Source organism: Vulpes vulpes, chromosome 1 (assembly GCF_048418805.1).
Source record: "Vulpes vulpes isolate BD-2025 chromosome 1, VulVul3, whole genome shotgun sequence".
NCBI lineage: Eukaryota > Metazoa > Chordata > Mammalia > Carnivora > Canidae > Vulpes > Vulpes vulpes.
Genome location: NC_132780.1, coordinates 87,793,102 through 87,808,877, shown reverse-complemented (window position 1 = coordinate 87,808,877; position 15,776 = coordinate 87,793,102). Strand labels below are relative to the sequence as shown.

The window sequence follows — 15,776 nt, the reverse complement described above, 5'->3', positions numbered from 1 at the left end:
AAACTGTAAGATACAGTTAACTTCAACATTTTTTATTCTCATTAAATATTTGCTGCTAATTAAGACCTGCAGTTGGAGAACATAGGATATGTAAAATAAGTCCATACATTATTCATCTAAAATGTAATCTTAAAGTGCCCCAATCTAGTGTTAATGTCATAACTTTTAACAGTATTTCCTCAGAATTGGTTTATGGTTCTATGAAAGGATATAATTTTGCATAGATACATTTTTTGAAGTATTTGAAAATGAATTGGAAATATGCTCTTTTATTTCTAAGTACTTCATTCAAATATAAATTGATTCAATAATCTCCTTTGTTGATTTTTGTCCCTTGTCCAAGATCAACCCCTACATCTAACTTTCATGTCTCCTTAGTTCCTTTAACCTGGAATGGTTCTTCAACCTTTCTAGGTGTTTCTTGGCCCAATGTTTTTTGAAGAGTATAGGCTAGTTAGTTATAGACTGTGCCTCAACTTGGGTTTGTCTAATGTTGCCTTATAATTAGATTACAGTTATACATGTTTAACAGAAGTACCCCAGAATGAGATTGTGTCCCCTATCTCACGCGATGGGAGTATATAATATGGATGAAATATTGGTGATATTAGTTAATATCACTCAGATAATGTGGTATCCTCTGGCTTATTACCGTTTAAAACAATATTCCTTTGTTATTAATAAGCTGTTTGTGTTATTAATAAGTTATTGTGGAATAGGTCCCTTTGAGACCATGTAAATATCCTATTTTGAATGAAACATTACTCCACTGTCTTTAGCATCTACTGATACCAGTTTAAGCTTACTGTTTGCTGGGACGCCTGGGTGGCTCAATGGTTGAGTGCCTGCCCCTGGCCCAGGGCATGATCCTGGAATCCCAGCATCAAGTCCCACATTGGACTCCCTGCATGGAGCCTGCTTCTCTCTCTGCCTATGTCTCTGTATAACCACTGTCAACTTATGAGGTCAGTGTAACTCTTATGGCAAAACCTCATAAACCTGAACAGAGACACAAAGATCCTTAGTATCCAAATAAAATCTAGCCATATATAAGGACACTTAATACATCATGACCAAATAAGGTTTACCAAGGAGTGCAGAGTTGATTTAACATATGAAAATCAATGTGACTCATATTGATAGAATAAAGGAGAAAAACTATATGATAACTTCAATATATATATATAAATCACCTGATAAGATTTAATATTCATTTATGACAAACGAATCCAGCTCCCTAGGAAAAAAAAAAAACCCAAACAAACAATTCCTTAGTATGAGACAGGGCCAAAACCAAAACAAAATGATGGACATAAATATCAGTGCTGATGCAACAGACAAGAAAAAAAAAAGATATAAAGATTGGAAAGGGAGCAGAACTGTCTCTCTTTGCAGATAACATGATTATACTCCCAAGGAATCTATAAAGCAACCACCAGAAGAGGTAAATTTAACAAGGTTGTGCAATACAACATCATTATACAAAAATCAACTGTATTTCATATATTAGAAGTAAACAAGGGAATGAAAATAAGCCAAATACTTGAAAATAAATTTAATGAAAGAGGCACAATATCTCTACTCTGAAAAATACAAAATACTGGTAATCAAGATTAATGGAAGCTTAATAAATGGAAAAATATATTCATGTAATGAAAGACTCAATTTTGTTAAGGTATAAATTCTCCCTAAATTGATCTATAAATTCAATGCAGTATCAGTCCTAATTCCAGCTGGCTATTTTTTTAAATACATACAGTGGTTATTTCTGTTTTCTCTACATGTTTGCATAAGGTTGATATTATCTCTTAAATATTTGATAGAACTTGCCACTCAATTTATCTATGTCAGGCATTTTCTTTGTAGGGAGTTTTTTTGCTATGAATTAAATTTCTTGAATAGACATAGAACTACTCAGGTTCTTTCTTTTTGGGGTAATTTTTGGTAGCTTATATCTGTTTTGTAATGATACTAATCCCACAGACATTGAAAAATAGTTATATTTCCCTTAGGTTTTTCAATTTATCGGCTCAATATTTCCTTATTATCTTCATTATCCCTTTAATATCTGTAGAATGTGTATTGATAGCACCTCTTACTAATATTTGTAATATCCATTTCTCTCTTTTTCTAATCTGTCTGGTTATTTTTCAGGTTTTTTGTTGTTTTAACAAGATTTTTCTTCTTTATTTTCTGTTTCCATTATGTTTGGTCTTATCCTTATTAGTTCTTTCTTTGTACTTGAAGTTTAATTTTCTCTTAGTTTTTTTTAAGCTTGTTAAGGGGAAATAGACTTTTTATTTTAGGTTTTTATTAATGTAAGCACTTAAAGCCATCAGTTTCCTCCCCTGTAGGCACTGATTTGATGGCATTCACAAGTGTTTATATCATTCAATTCAAAATATTTATTTCCTTTGTGATTTCTTTATTGAGGGATTATTTAGAAATGTATTGTTTAATTTAAAAATACTTGGGACTTCTCTAGCTATCTTACTACTATTGGTTTCTAATTCAATTCTCTTTTGGTCAGAGAACACACTTTGCAAGATTTCAGTATTTCAGAGTTTACTAAGATTTGTTTCATGGTTCAGAGTATGATCTGTCTTGGTGATTGTTCCATGTACATTTGAAAAGAATGTATTCTGCATTTATTACTTGTGGTGTTGCATAATGTGAATTATAGAAGCATATTAAAATCTCCAACTGTGGGGATTTTACTGGGTCTCTCAGTTTTTGTTTCATTAGAAACTTTGTTATTTATGTTTATTTATGTACATTAGGCACATACACCTTTATAATTGTTTAATTTTTTAATAACTTGACCTTTTTTTATCATTTTGAAACATCTCTCCTTATATCTCTGCTAATATTCCTTGAAAGAAAGTCTGTTGTGTCCGTTATTGGATTTAGCCCTTCAGCTTTCATCTGCTTGGTATTTACACAGTATATCTCTGTTTATCCTTTTAGTATAAACATGCCTGAGTCTTAAAGCATATAGGTGTTTTTTGGTTTTGGTTTTATTTGTTTGTTTTTTAAGTCTGTCAACATCAGTCTTCAAAATAGTCTTCGGTCCACTTAATGTAATCATTGTTTTAGCTAAATTTAAGCCTATTATTGTTTCTTTTCCATTAGTCCCATCTGTTTTTGTCCCCCCCCCCTTTTTTTTTTTTTTTTAGAGAGACAGGCAGAGGGAGAAGCAGGCTCCCTTTAGGGAGCCTGACATGGGACTCCATCCCGGGTCTCCAGGATCACTCCCTGGGCTGAAGGTGGTGCTAAACCGCTAAGCCACTGGGGCTGTCTTGTTTTTGTCCCCTTTTACAGTTTTTTTTCTCTAGTGGGTTTTTCCTCATTCATACATTATGGCTACATTTTTCTCTATGGCTTTGAATATATTTATAGCACCAACTTAAATTTTTTTTTTTTGGTGCTAATTTTGATATCTGGGTCTCGGGGGTCTTCTATAGACTCTCTTGTTCGCCTAAATCTGGTCAATTTTCTCCCCTCCCCTATTTCTAATAATTTTTAGTGTTAATAACGTTATGTAGCTCTTCTGCATTTTGTTATCTTCTTCTGCAAGTTCTTGTTTCTTGTTCTAGCAGGCAGTTAATAACCATACCTGAACTCAAACACTGCCTTTCTTTCAGCTTTAAGGTTGTTGCTTTCACTAGGACCCTTTAGAATCTTCCAGAGTGTGCATGCATAGTTCAGGATCATAGTGTTTAGTTGCAGTTTAGACACAGGTTTCAAGGCTCACTTCTCTGCAACTCTTTCTTTTGCACAGACTGTTGAGTGCACTGCAGGTGAAAAGCCTCATGAAAGCAAACCTTACTTGGTGAGGTATCTTCTCGAAAGGGCCATCTTCACTCTAGTTTCTACCAGCTTTTAGTCACCATCTAGTGCTTTTAAACAGTGGAGGGAAGGGCTCCTTCCCCAGATGTGTAAGTGTTATAATTCCCTAATATAAGGGAAAATTACTTTAGTGTATGTAAAATATAAATAAATCTACAAGGTTACTTACTAAAATGTGTGTTTCAGACTAGGTAGGTTTTTTTTTTTTTTTTTTGGTTGTTTAAAATTATCTTTGTTGAAAAAAAAATAAACCCTGTCATTTCCACTTATAAATATGACTTTTTCTCATAAGGAAGGATTTGAGGGATCCCTGAGTGGCTCAGCAGTTTAACATCTGCTTTTGGCCCAGGGCATGATCCTGGAGTCCCGGGATTGAGTTCCGCATCAGGCTCCCTGCGAGGAGCCTACTTCTCCCTCCTGTGTTTCTGCCTCTCTCTCTCTCTCTGTGTCTCTCATGAATAAATAAATAAAATCTTTTTTTAAAAAAAGGAAGGATTTGATGTTTAAGGGTTGTGGTGTGTAAATTGCTTGTTGCTATACTCTGGGCAGAGGGGGATCTGGAATTGGATCAGCTAATGAATTAATGGTTATTACTGTTTTAAATCCCTACTTGTCAATACTGAGATATTAAAATGGTGATGCAGGGAATGAATGAATGAATAAATGAATGAATAAATAAAATTGGCTTCATTGAATGTGTCATATGGTTATGATCAGACAAAAATATTATCTAAAAATTTGATAATTTCAGAAATCTGTTGCATTTGCTTACATTTTAAATTATGCAGATTCCCAAAAGTGGCTAATTGTCATTTTAAATAGACTATCAACATTTAGTTTTCTCAGAGTAGCTTTCAAATTTAGCTAATATACTGTATTTTAAGTCTGTATTTCAAAATTTATCAAAACAAACTCATTACTCCTTTCTGTGCAGGTAGCTCAATGTGAAATTTCATTCCTTTGTTTTTGTTGATTAAGCTAATACTTTGAACAACAAACACACAGGTAATCATTTAATAGCTGGTGTGAACAATAAATGCTGATTAAAAGGCAGCTGTCAGAAAAATTAAGTTCTTAGGGATAGCATAGATGTGACATGTTTTACCAAAAATACTGTTTTTCATAAGTTTAAAAGTTTAAAGAAAATTTGTTTTTAAGAAAAATGTACTATATGCAAAGACTTTATAGAATTGTAGTAACTTGGGATCCCTGGGTGGCGCAGCGGTTTGGCGCCTGCCTTTGACCCAGGGTGCGATCCTGGAGACCCGGGATCGAATCCCACGTCGGGCTCCCGGTGCATGGAGCCTGCTTCTCCCTCTGCCTATGTCTCTGCCTCTCTCTCTCTCTGTGTGACTATAATAAATAAATAAAAATGTAAAAAAAATTAAAAAAAAAAAAAGAATTGTAGTAACTTAAAAGAAGACAATCATATTGTCAGGTGCAATTAAGTGATTTAAGAAAAGAAAACAAAACTATTATTTTAAGAGCTAGGGCCTGCTTATCAAAGGTGCTTTAAATAGAATTGCATTGTAAGGTCTGTTCCTCATATCAGTATAGCAAAATAAGAATGTTTGGCATTTTTATTTCAAATAACTTCGTTTAACTTTACATATATATTATATAATAGATGTTGAAGAAAATGAAGATGCTGGAGCAACATCCCTGCCTACCCAGCCACCTCAGCCATCATCTTCAACTTATGACCCAAGCAGCATGCCATCGAGCAGCTTCACTGGAATACAGATTCCTCCCGGTGCACATGCTCCAGCAAATACGCCAGCAGAAGTGCCTCATAGCACAGGTAAGAAATTAAGTTTAACAAGTTTTGATCCCCTTTCATAAATATGAACTGGACTTTTTATTGTGTTTATGCCTCATAGTGATGGTCATAAAGCATAAAGTGATGGTCATAAGGCATGAACATAAGATCTTTAAATTCTATTTGAACCCACACAAAAAAAATGTTAAATCTTTTTTGTTGAAATTTTAGGGTTGTTAGTTGTTTTGAGAAAGGACAAAATATGTTACATATGTTACTATTAACTTTGTATTACTAAGAATAGCTTCTGTGCTTTTCATGTGTGATGCTATTCTCTCTCCTTCCTCCCCTTTTATTTGCTCTTCATTGTTGTTCAAGACTAGCACTGAGGTGTGCGGGTCTATTATAGGATGTGTTGGGCAGTGTCCCACTGTGTTAGCAAGATTTAACTTTTCTTGCCCTATTTCCTTAGGACCTGACCTCTGCCTTGAACATAGATATTATTGATGAAGGGAGCGGGCATTGAGGCATAAAATCTCAGTAGCAATGGAATCATAGACAACTAAAATAACTGCGGGTTATTTCTTTTCATATTATAAACAGTTGCCTAAAGAAGGGGAAATGATAGCTACTGTATTTGAATAAATCAGAACTGTTATGTCTGTGTTTACATGGAAAAGATCTAATAACACTAATCTTCCAGTAATGAGTCAGTGTCAGTAAATGAAAGATAATTTTTAAAATTGCAGGCAGATACTCTTCCATTTACTTGTATTGTTGACAAAGTGTCACTCTTACCTTCAAATGGAAGGGGATTTAAAGCCATAACTTACATCTTGAAGTTTTTCCAAAAATTGTTCTTACAATATTTCCCTTGCATAAATGTAATATGTGGTAGTAAACTGAGAGGTGTGCGTGCCTCCCACCTGCCCATGTCAGTGATCATCGTGGGTGTGGGTGGTGCTGACTTCGAGGCCATGGAGCAACTAGATGCTGACAGTGGACCCCTGTGGACACGCTCTGGGGAGGCAGCTGCCCGTGACATAGTGCAGTTTGTGCCCTACCGCCGCTTCCAAAATGCCCCTCAGGAGACACTGGCACAGACTGTGCTTGCAGAAGTACCCACACAGCTGATCTCCAGGCCCAAGGTTGGGCCCCATTCAAGCCACTTCCACCCCCAGCAAAGAGCCCTGCACAGGCCCCTCAGGTCTAGGTTCCATTAGAGGATAGGCTATGGCTAGTCCTCAGCCTTGTGTCCCCAAGGTTCCCGTGAGCATGAGCTCCGTAAGCACACATTCCCCAGTGCTGCACTTTACATTTTATACTTTTATATTTGCTCCTGCTGTTGTTGCTCTTGATTCCCTCCTGCTTGCCCTGGAGTCCTTCATTTAATAAAGATCAATGAAGACCAAAAAAAAAAATATTTTTCAAAATAATAAATTCATAGGATGAAAGTCATCCTTGGAACCCTAATTTCTACTGTTTCTATTAAGTAACACACCATTACTTCACTGACTTTTTTTCAGCCTCAGTTTACCCAAACCATTTTAGGTTATTTTGCACGAATTGCATTAACATTTAAAAGTTTTCTATTTGACCATTATAGCGCCAATTATTATTAGTTTCCTCCTATTTTAAAACTTTTAACTTTATATTATCTACCAATACTGCTATTATTTTTGTCTTGAAGAATATTGATGAATGTGATCTTTTTAACACTGATCTCTGTGGTCATTATTCTGTATATTTTACTCTGACTTTGCTTTATAGTCTGTATGATTATTTTAATAGACAAACCAATTTGAATTTGTTTTGTAAGTAAAATTTCACAGAACACTGTTGGAGATATTTTCTTTTAGAAATACTCCGTATTTCCAGTGTAGAATATTAGAAGCAACACCAGGTACTTAGATGTATTTGCCTTAGATAAATACTGTAACTATTCTAAGTGAATTTAAACACCAACCAGCAGCCTCTGATGTACCATTTTTATAAAGGATGAAGTGAGAATAAAATGCATTTTGAAGTCCTATGGTATTGGTTATTAGTTCCTACTACTTACTAAACCACAAACTCAGATGTTATTCACCTTCTCTCAGCCTAGGTTTTGCCTCTTTCTAAAATGAAATCAATCATACTTCTCATAGTGATTTTAATTATCAAAGGAGAAAAAGTTTGAAAATTCACTATCACTATGCCTAATCACAAAATCAGTGTTCAGCAAATTAGCTTCCTTTTCCTTTTTTTTATACTCTTCCTTCCTATCTCTGTGCCAAAGACAGGGTATTTAAGAGCAAGCTAATGAACACTTAAAATCATTTTGTGAATCAAGGGAAGTGTCACCTTTGAGGGTAGAATATTGACCTTAAAAAAAGTTGCCTAAAGGGTACCATGTTAGACAACATATCTTAGGGCAGAGTTCTGGTACGGACATATATACATATATTTTATATAGTCATACAGTGTGTATATAGAAGAGAGAAAGCTTACTTCTACTAGGAAGGCTATATTAGGTTGAACCATATGAAATTGCTATTTTTGTATAACATAAATGATAAAATCTGAGTAGTTTCATATGTTCAAACAACAGTATCTTCTGCTTAGAATATCCTTGACAGACATAAACACAGATATTAAGGAGGTAGTCTTCTATTAGAAAGTTTTCTGGCATGAGCAGTTCATCTTGATCCACCTAACTCTGGCATGAGCCTTATTTTTTTTTCCCCTTTCGTTCTTCCAAATGAGCACATTGGAACTTTGTTGAGATCCTATTGTGTTACTTTATATACACTCTTATAGACTTAGCATTTACATAATTATCATAGATGTTTTATAAATTAATTCTTACAGCAACTATATTAACTATATTAGATATTGCTGTCACTACTTTACACACTATAAAAAAATTAAGCAATTTTCCCATGCAAATGTATAAACAGATCTATTAGTGACAGAACTAGAATTTGAACTCAAGTCTTTCTGATTTCATGTTTTTGGCATCTCCTTTCTATGTCTCTTCCTCCAAGGAAATAAAACCCCATTAAAACAAAATTTACTTTTCTCACAGTATTTTGCCCCTTAAAATTGGTTTGAGATATTGGAATCTCCTCCTAGCTGGCAGATTTTTTTTCTATTATATTTAAAATGGTAAAAAAAAAAAAAAAAAAATCAGTTCATAGCGAATAGCAAATGAAATAACATTTTTAGTTTATAAATATAGCAGATGTTTCCCCCTCTTACTCACTTTAAGATTGATTTACTTTCCCTCATATAAAGATCCAGGATGCACTTTTATCAAAGGGAAATCCTCAAGATAGCTGAAAAGAATAGTATGTACTAATATACGGTTTTTAGTTCTTCCACAAAAAAGCACAGGGGGTGCAAGGAGGCCAGCTAGAACAATTGTTTAACAAGGCAGAGTGTTTGCCTCTTGTGCTGCAACCACTGTGGACTATCAGATGGATGTGATAGAGTGGACAGCTTTTTCGTTCTCTTGAAATATATGCTTATATAGCCTATAAATACTGATGAAGAAGATCTCAGTAATTTAAATACATTAAATATTAGAGTTATGTTATAATTAATGCTTGCCTTTTGATTATAAATGCAGCTCATCTCACAAACTTAGCTCTTTTATTGTTATTTTACGTATGAGAAGTCCTGCATTTGAGTTATCCTGTATACTTTCCAAGTTGTTAACATTTTGTCCTAAGCATTTCTATCAATGCTATTTTCCATGATTATACTGAGATTTTACTCACCCAGTCCTATTTTTTTTAACTTTGCTTCTAGTGTTCCTTTTAGATAACATGTCTTTCTCTCTTTTTCTCTGCCTCACCAAAGGCTACTCCCTTAAGGGTTCTGTTTATTTATAATTTTGGGTAATCTTCTCTGGTTTTCTGACTAACACCCATTTCCCCCTTTTCGGAATCCTCAGACTGGGTAGACAATAGAACAATTCAGTACTTAATTAGAAATCTTGTAATGTCTAATTCTTGAATGTGTATTAATCCCATTTAATAGGCTATATGTAACCATCTACTTACTTAAAAACCACAAGTTACTTGTTGACACTTCTTTTTTGATAAATAATAGAAAGGAAGAAATTTCCAACACAGTTCTACTTTCCCCCATGAATGTTTTTATGGTCACATCACTCCTAAGACATTGTAGTCTTGAGGATTGCAGTCTATTGGTGAATTGACAAATGAGACCTTTCCAAATCCAGAAAGAAAGGAAAATAGATTTGAGCATCTCAAAAAATAAGTAACATAAATTAAAAGCTATTTTTACTAATTTAACAAGTATTTATAAACTTGTGTTGGGCATGTACACTAGGCCCCCATGGGAACATGTCATGATGGCTGTCCAAAGGACAGGCCTTGGCTCATGTGCGTCAAGACAAATGGTAGCAGCATCTTCTTACTGCTGCCTGAGGCATGTTGAACAGCCTGTGTTGTCAGTCCAAGTCTTAGTTGAATGACTATGACCAGAAGTTCTTAATACAATACAGACTACCTTATTTTTTTAATATTGCTCAAATAAAATTTTACTACATGACTAAATTTCTTCCCTGTAAATTAAATTGTTTTGTTTTATTAATTAATATTGCCTACTTAATCATATGAGGATGTACAAATTGTATGAAGATGTACATCTTGCATTTAAAAGTTAATACAAAATGCTGATCAGTAAAAGTATTCCTTCTCCATAGAGAAAGGAATTTGGAGAATTTCAATTTAGGCAAAAACACAAATTACTTAGTAGGAATGGCATTGATACCTAGATTGATCCGTGAGCAGGTATACATAGACTTACCTTTTTTCTTGATATTATGTGAAAACTACATAATCACCTACCTGTGCTTTAGGTACAGCTGCTTCAAAGCACTAGACTTGACTAGGTAGTCTCTGAAAGTCCCTCTCAAATTTGCATTCCTTTTTTTTTTTTTAATCAAATTATGTGTCTTTAAAAGTTAGCAATTTTTGTGGGGACAGTTATGTTGGATGTTGATACTTCAATATATTTGGTTAACACTTATCAAAATCAAGCAAAATGGGGATCCCTGGGTGGCGCAGCGGTTTGGCGCCTGCCTTTGGCCCAGGGCGCAATCCTGGAGACCCGGGATTGAATCCCACATCGGGCTCCTGGTGCATGGAGCCTGCTTCTCCCTCTGCCTGTGTCTCTGCCTCTCTCTCTCTCTCTCTGTGACTATCATAAGTAAATAAAAATTAAAAAAAAAAAATCAAGCAAAATATACTTATTGAAGTGTTCAATTTAAAATTGGTATGTCACCTGACTTTTAGTTACACTTCTTTAAATTTTTCCTATAAATAAATTCATACATGTGTGTGTTTATGTACAAAATATGTAAGATTATTCACTGTAGTATTATCTATAGTAGCAAAAGATTGGAAACAACCTAAATGCCCATCAGTAGGGACTGCTCTATAAATTGTGATTAATACACAGAATGGAACACTATGTAGCAATGTAAAATAACAGTGTAGGTTTATATATATATATATAAATCAACCTAGAACTATTGCTAAAACATATTAAGTGAGGGGTACCTCGGTGGCTCAGTTGGTTAAGCGTCTGCCTTTGGCTCCTGCATTGGGCTCTCTGCTTGGAAGGGTGTCTGGCTTCTCCCTCTCTGCCCCTCTCCACTCCTTCTTTCCCCACCCCCACCTCTCCACCCCCCCGCTCATGCTATCACATAAATAAAATCTTAAAAAAAATTAAGTGAAAAATGCACGAAATAGTATAGGATGCAGGTGTACTACCATCTCCATTAGACATGTGTGTGTAACACTCAAAATATATTTTCCTTCATATTTTCCATACCAGCCTCTGACATCAAATAACTATGTCAAATTACAATTCTTTAAAATTTCAAAAAAGCAATTAAGAAATGAAATTCTTTCATGATTCTTTTTAAATGTATTCCTAGAAATATCAGAAAGGGAGACAGAACATGAAGACTCCTAACTCTGGGAAATGAACTAGGGGTGGTGGAACGGGAGGAGGGCGGGGGGTGGGGGTGAATGGGTGACGGGCACTGAAGGGGAACTTGATGGGATGAGCACTGGATGTTATTCTGTATGATGGCAAATTGACACCAATAAAAAATAAATTTATTATTAAAAAAATTAAGAAATAAATATTTGCTTTTTAGAAAAAATAAATAAATGTATTCCTAGTATATAATTAAGAATTTTAATTTTTATACCCATTTGTGGTTTTCTGATGCAGGTGTAGCAAGTAATACTATCCAGCCTACTCCACAAACTATTCCGGCGATTGATCCCACACTTTTCAGTACAGTTTCTCAGGGTAAGTCAGCTGGCTTTTTTTTTTTTTTTTTTTTTTGAGATATAGTGTATTTCCTGTCCTCGGGTGTTGTTTTGTAATTTTACCTTAAGAAAGTGTTATATATTAGAATGTTTACACATTTCTTTGAATGTCTGTGTTCACTAGATTCTCCAGTGAACCAAGATTGTCTCATATTATCAAAAATATCTAAATTTGAAGGCATTCCCTTTTTGGTTTTTTACAGTTCCTTTTTTTGTATACTGCTGGATATAGTGGCACAAACATAAAGCTAAAACTATCAGGAAAGCTGATATTAGATTTAATTTAGTTCAAAATTATCATGTGTTATGATTATAATCTTCCTTATTTACACTAAATTATTAGATTATCCAAAAAAAACGGAACTGACCATAATTGAAAACAAAAATAAAAAGGAACCTATAATAAACTGGAAAATTACCCCACAGTACAGTGGAAAATATTTATATGCTAGTAGACAGATAACCTGCCCAATGAATACTATATTCCTCTTAAACTTGGTTTCCAGACTTCCTTCTATAGTCCTACCCAATTTTAAAAGCTCCTCCTAAAATCTGATGTGAAAATATCTGAAATAAATCATTGAAATAAAGTAGAGAATCTGGAAATCAAGCTACATGTTACAGGAATTAAATTAATGATGAAAGCAGCATTGGATTAGTGTGCAAGAATATACATTCAAAAGTGATGTTAGGGGGATCCCTGGGTGGCGCAGCAGTTTAGCGCCTGCCTTTGGCCCAGGGCGCGATCCTGGAGACCTGGGATCGAATCCCACGTCTGGCTCCCGGTGCATGGAGCCTGCTTCTCCCTCTGCCTATGTCTCTGCCTCTCTCTCTCACTGTGTGCCTATCATAAATTAAAAAAAATAAAGTTGTTTAAAAAAAAAAAAAAACAAAAGTGATGTTAGAACAATTGGTTATCAGGGGGCTCCTGGGTGGCTCAGTTAGTTAAGTGTTTGACTTTGTTTAGGGTCATGATCTTGGAGTCCTAGGATAGAGCCCCATGTCAGGCTTCCATTCAGCAGGAGTCTGCTTTTCCCTCTTCCTCTGACCTTCCCCTCACTTTCTCTCTCTGTCTCTTTCTCAAGTAAATAAGGTCTTAAAAAGAAAAGAACAATTGGCTATGAGGAAAAAATATATATTAGATATTATCTCTCAATACTCACCATAACAGGTTTGAATAATGAAAAATAATAAATTCATACCACAAAAGACTCCCTCTTCCCCACTACATTTTTAGAATGCTACTAATACACCAGGAAGAAATTGAAATTTAAAAATAAAGAGTAGGGATCCCTGGGTGGCGCAGCGGTTTGGCGCCTGCCTTTGGCCCAGGGCGCAATCCTGGAGACCCGGGATCGAATCCCACATCAGGCTCCCGGTGCATGGAGCCTGCTTCTCCCTCTGCCTGTGTCTCTGCCTCTCTTTCTCTCTCTCTCTCTCTCTCTCTCTCTCTCTCTCTCTCTGTCATAAATAAATAAAAATTTTAAAATAAATAAATAAATAAATAAAAATAAAGAGTAATGTCCACAGCTTATATAAAGAACTCTTCTGAATGACTAACTGAAACTGAATTCAGTAGAAAATACAGGCAGAGAATATGATACGTTAATGCAGATATGCAATGAACACATAAAAGCTTTCCCAACCATATTAATAATCAGGGAAATTGAGAATTAGAATTAGTTCGGTTTATGTAGTTAAAAAAATACTTTAAAGGACTGGTAATCTACAGTATCATTGAAGACCTAGAGAATGACTCTTGCATGCTCCTGATAGGAAATGTACATCAACAAAGTTTTTTTCAGCAGCATTATGTCACTATCAGAATTGCAGATGTAATTTTTTTGAACTTGTTATAATTCACTTTTAGGAATACTTAAAGAAATACTCAGACATGGGCACAAAATTTGCAAGGATATTTTATTTCAACATCATAGTAATAGTAGAAAATAATCTTTTAAGTACTTATTAATGGGAAATTATGGTCCATTCGTCATTGGAATACTGAGCAGATATTAAAAACAAAATACGGTAACTGTGGCGTGTAAAGGTTTCCTAAACATACTGAGTTTAAAAAACATACAAAGTTTAAAAAGCAGGTTGCAGAACACTGTGTATAGTATGACCCTGCTTAGGAAAATAAAAATTGAAATAAAACTATATCTTCCTGCATGTACCTATGTGCTTAAGTACATAGAAAAATTCTACGGAATACCCAGACTAAAACTAGTAGTATCATAGCCATCACTGTCTTTACTACCACCTCTAATAGTCCCTTGCCTGCTATATTTTTCTCTTTAGTGCTTAGTACTTATCAACTCTTATACACATAGTATATGTGTGTGAGTATTAATATATTAAACATTCCTGTAGTGAATTTGTGGCTGGCTGTAGAGAGAATGGAATTGGAAAGATAGTAAGTATTTGAAGTAGAACACTTCCTTTTTGAACTTGTGTATCTGTGTTAGAATGTGAATAACCACTTACCTCATGAATTTTTTTGAGAATTAAATGGAATGTCTGAAAAGTATGTAGCACAATGCCTAACCTAATCAAAATCTACCTCTAATTCTAATTACCATTTCTAAGGAACATATCTTAGCAATGCCTGGATATAAGGGTTTAGTACTGAGCTTTACCCCCAATATTTACTACATATCAGATTGTCCAAGGCCTCTGGCATGAATTTTTTAAATTACCTGGGTAAATAGGGAAGAGCGTCTAAAGATCTATTTTGGAAATGTTTACAATGAAGTATTCTATTGTCTATCATGACATTAGATAAATCAACCTTAGAAATGTTATCTTTGGTCCGGTGCTGAGCCAGGCTCTTTCTGCTGTAATAGGGAACTTGCCTAATAGCTTCGGCTGTCTTCTGCTTTCTTGTACTGCCCTGTGAAGAAGAGCAGCCTTGTGATGAGGATGGTCTCTGAAGCTGTTGGCAACATATTTAGCATAGAATTCAGAAAAGAGATATTCTATTAGATAGCCTCTTTAATCCTTTAAACACCTTTTAGTTCGACTATGTGCTCTCTCTGTGGTCTGATTGTGACCTCTAATAAGTTTTAGTAATAGAAAAAACAGCGTTTATTTGTGTGCATTAAGTAGTATTTACTATTTCGTATATAACATCAGATACGAAATTGAACAATTGTTCTCATATATTTTCCACTTATCTGGTTTAATTAAAACAAATGCTAAGCTGAAAGAATCATAATTGGATGCAGATTTTCTTTTTATTTAATTTAAAATTTTAATCACATTTTATTATTTATGACTTTTAGGTGATATTTGTTAAGGAAAGCCTGAAATGTTACAAAATATCAAAAGTACTATTTGACATGGGTTTTTAAATTCTTCTTATTTTTAATTAATAAACCTAGCATCTCTATTTAAATCTATAAGTTACATTTTGTATCTGAATCTGTAAGTTGGTTATTATTTAGTAATATTTTATATGATAGTTATATTATTTCATACATGTTTATAAGCTATATATATTACATATTTGTAATATTTTTCTGTTAAAATATTTTCATTCACATTTTCTGAATATTTAAATTGTTATTTCATGAAAAAAAGTCAATATTTTTGTTTAAAACAGTTTTATCATTGATGGATAAGTTTAGTTTACAAAAACTAAAATAGTAACAGAGTTCTTCCACTATATACATCTCATTAATAAATAAGTGATAAATCAGCAAAACAGTGCTAAGGCTAATGCTGTAAAAATAAGATTAGTTGTGAGCATTGGGGCTTTCTTCCGGCAAGCCCGATAAATTCTGGATGGTTACCCTACATATTTAAAGATT

At 34.3% G+C, this 15,776-nt stretch overlaps 1 protein-coding gene across 2 annotated transcripts in view; it reads left to right on the top strand.

The window, feature by feature from the left end:
• Positions 1 to 15,776, top strand: part of VTA1 (vesicle trafficking 1) — a 66,981-nt gene that overhangs the window by 48,029 nt on the left and 3,176 nt on the right. For both annotated transcript variants that reach the window (XM_025997923.2, XM_025997924.2), the window contains exons 6-7: positions 5,477 to 5,650; positions 11,864 to 11,944. In XM_025997923.2, coding sequence (XP_025853708.1) covers positions 5,477 to 5,650; positions 11,864 to 11,944 — 255 coding nt within the window. The remainder of the gene's footprint in view (positions 1 to 5,476; positions 5,651 to 11,863; positions 11,945 to 15,776) is intronic.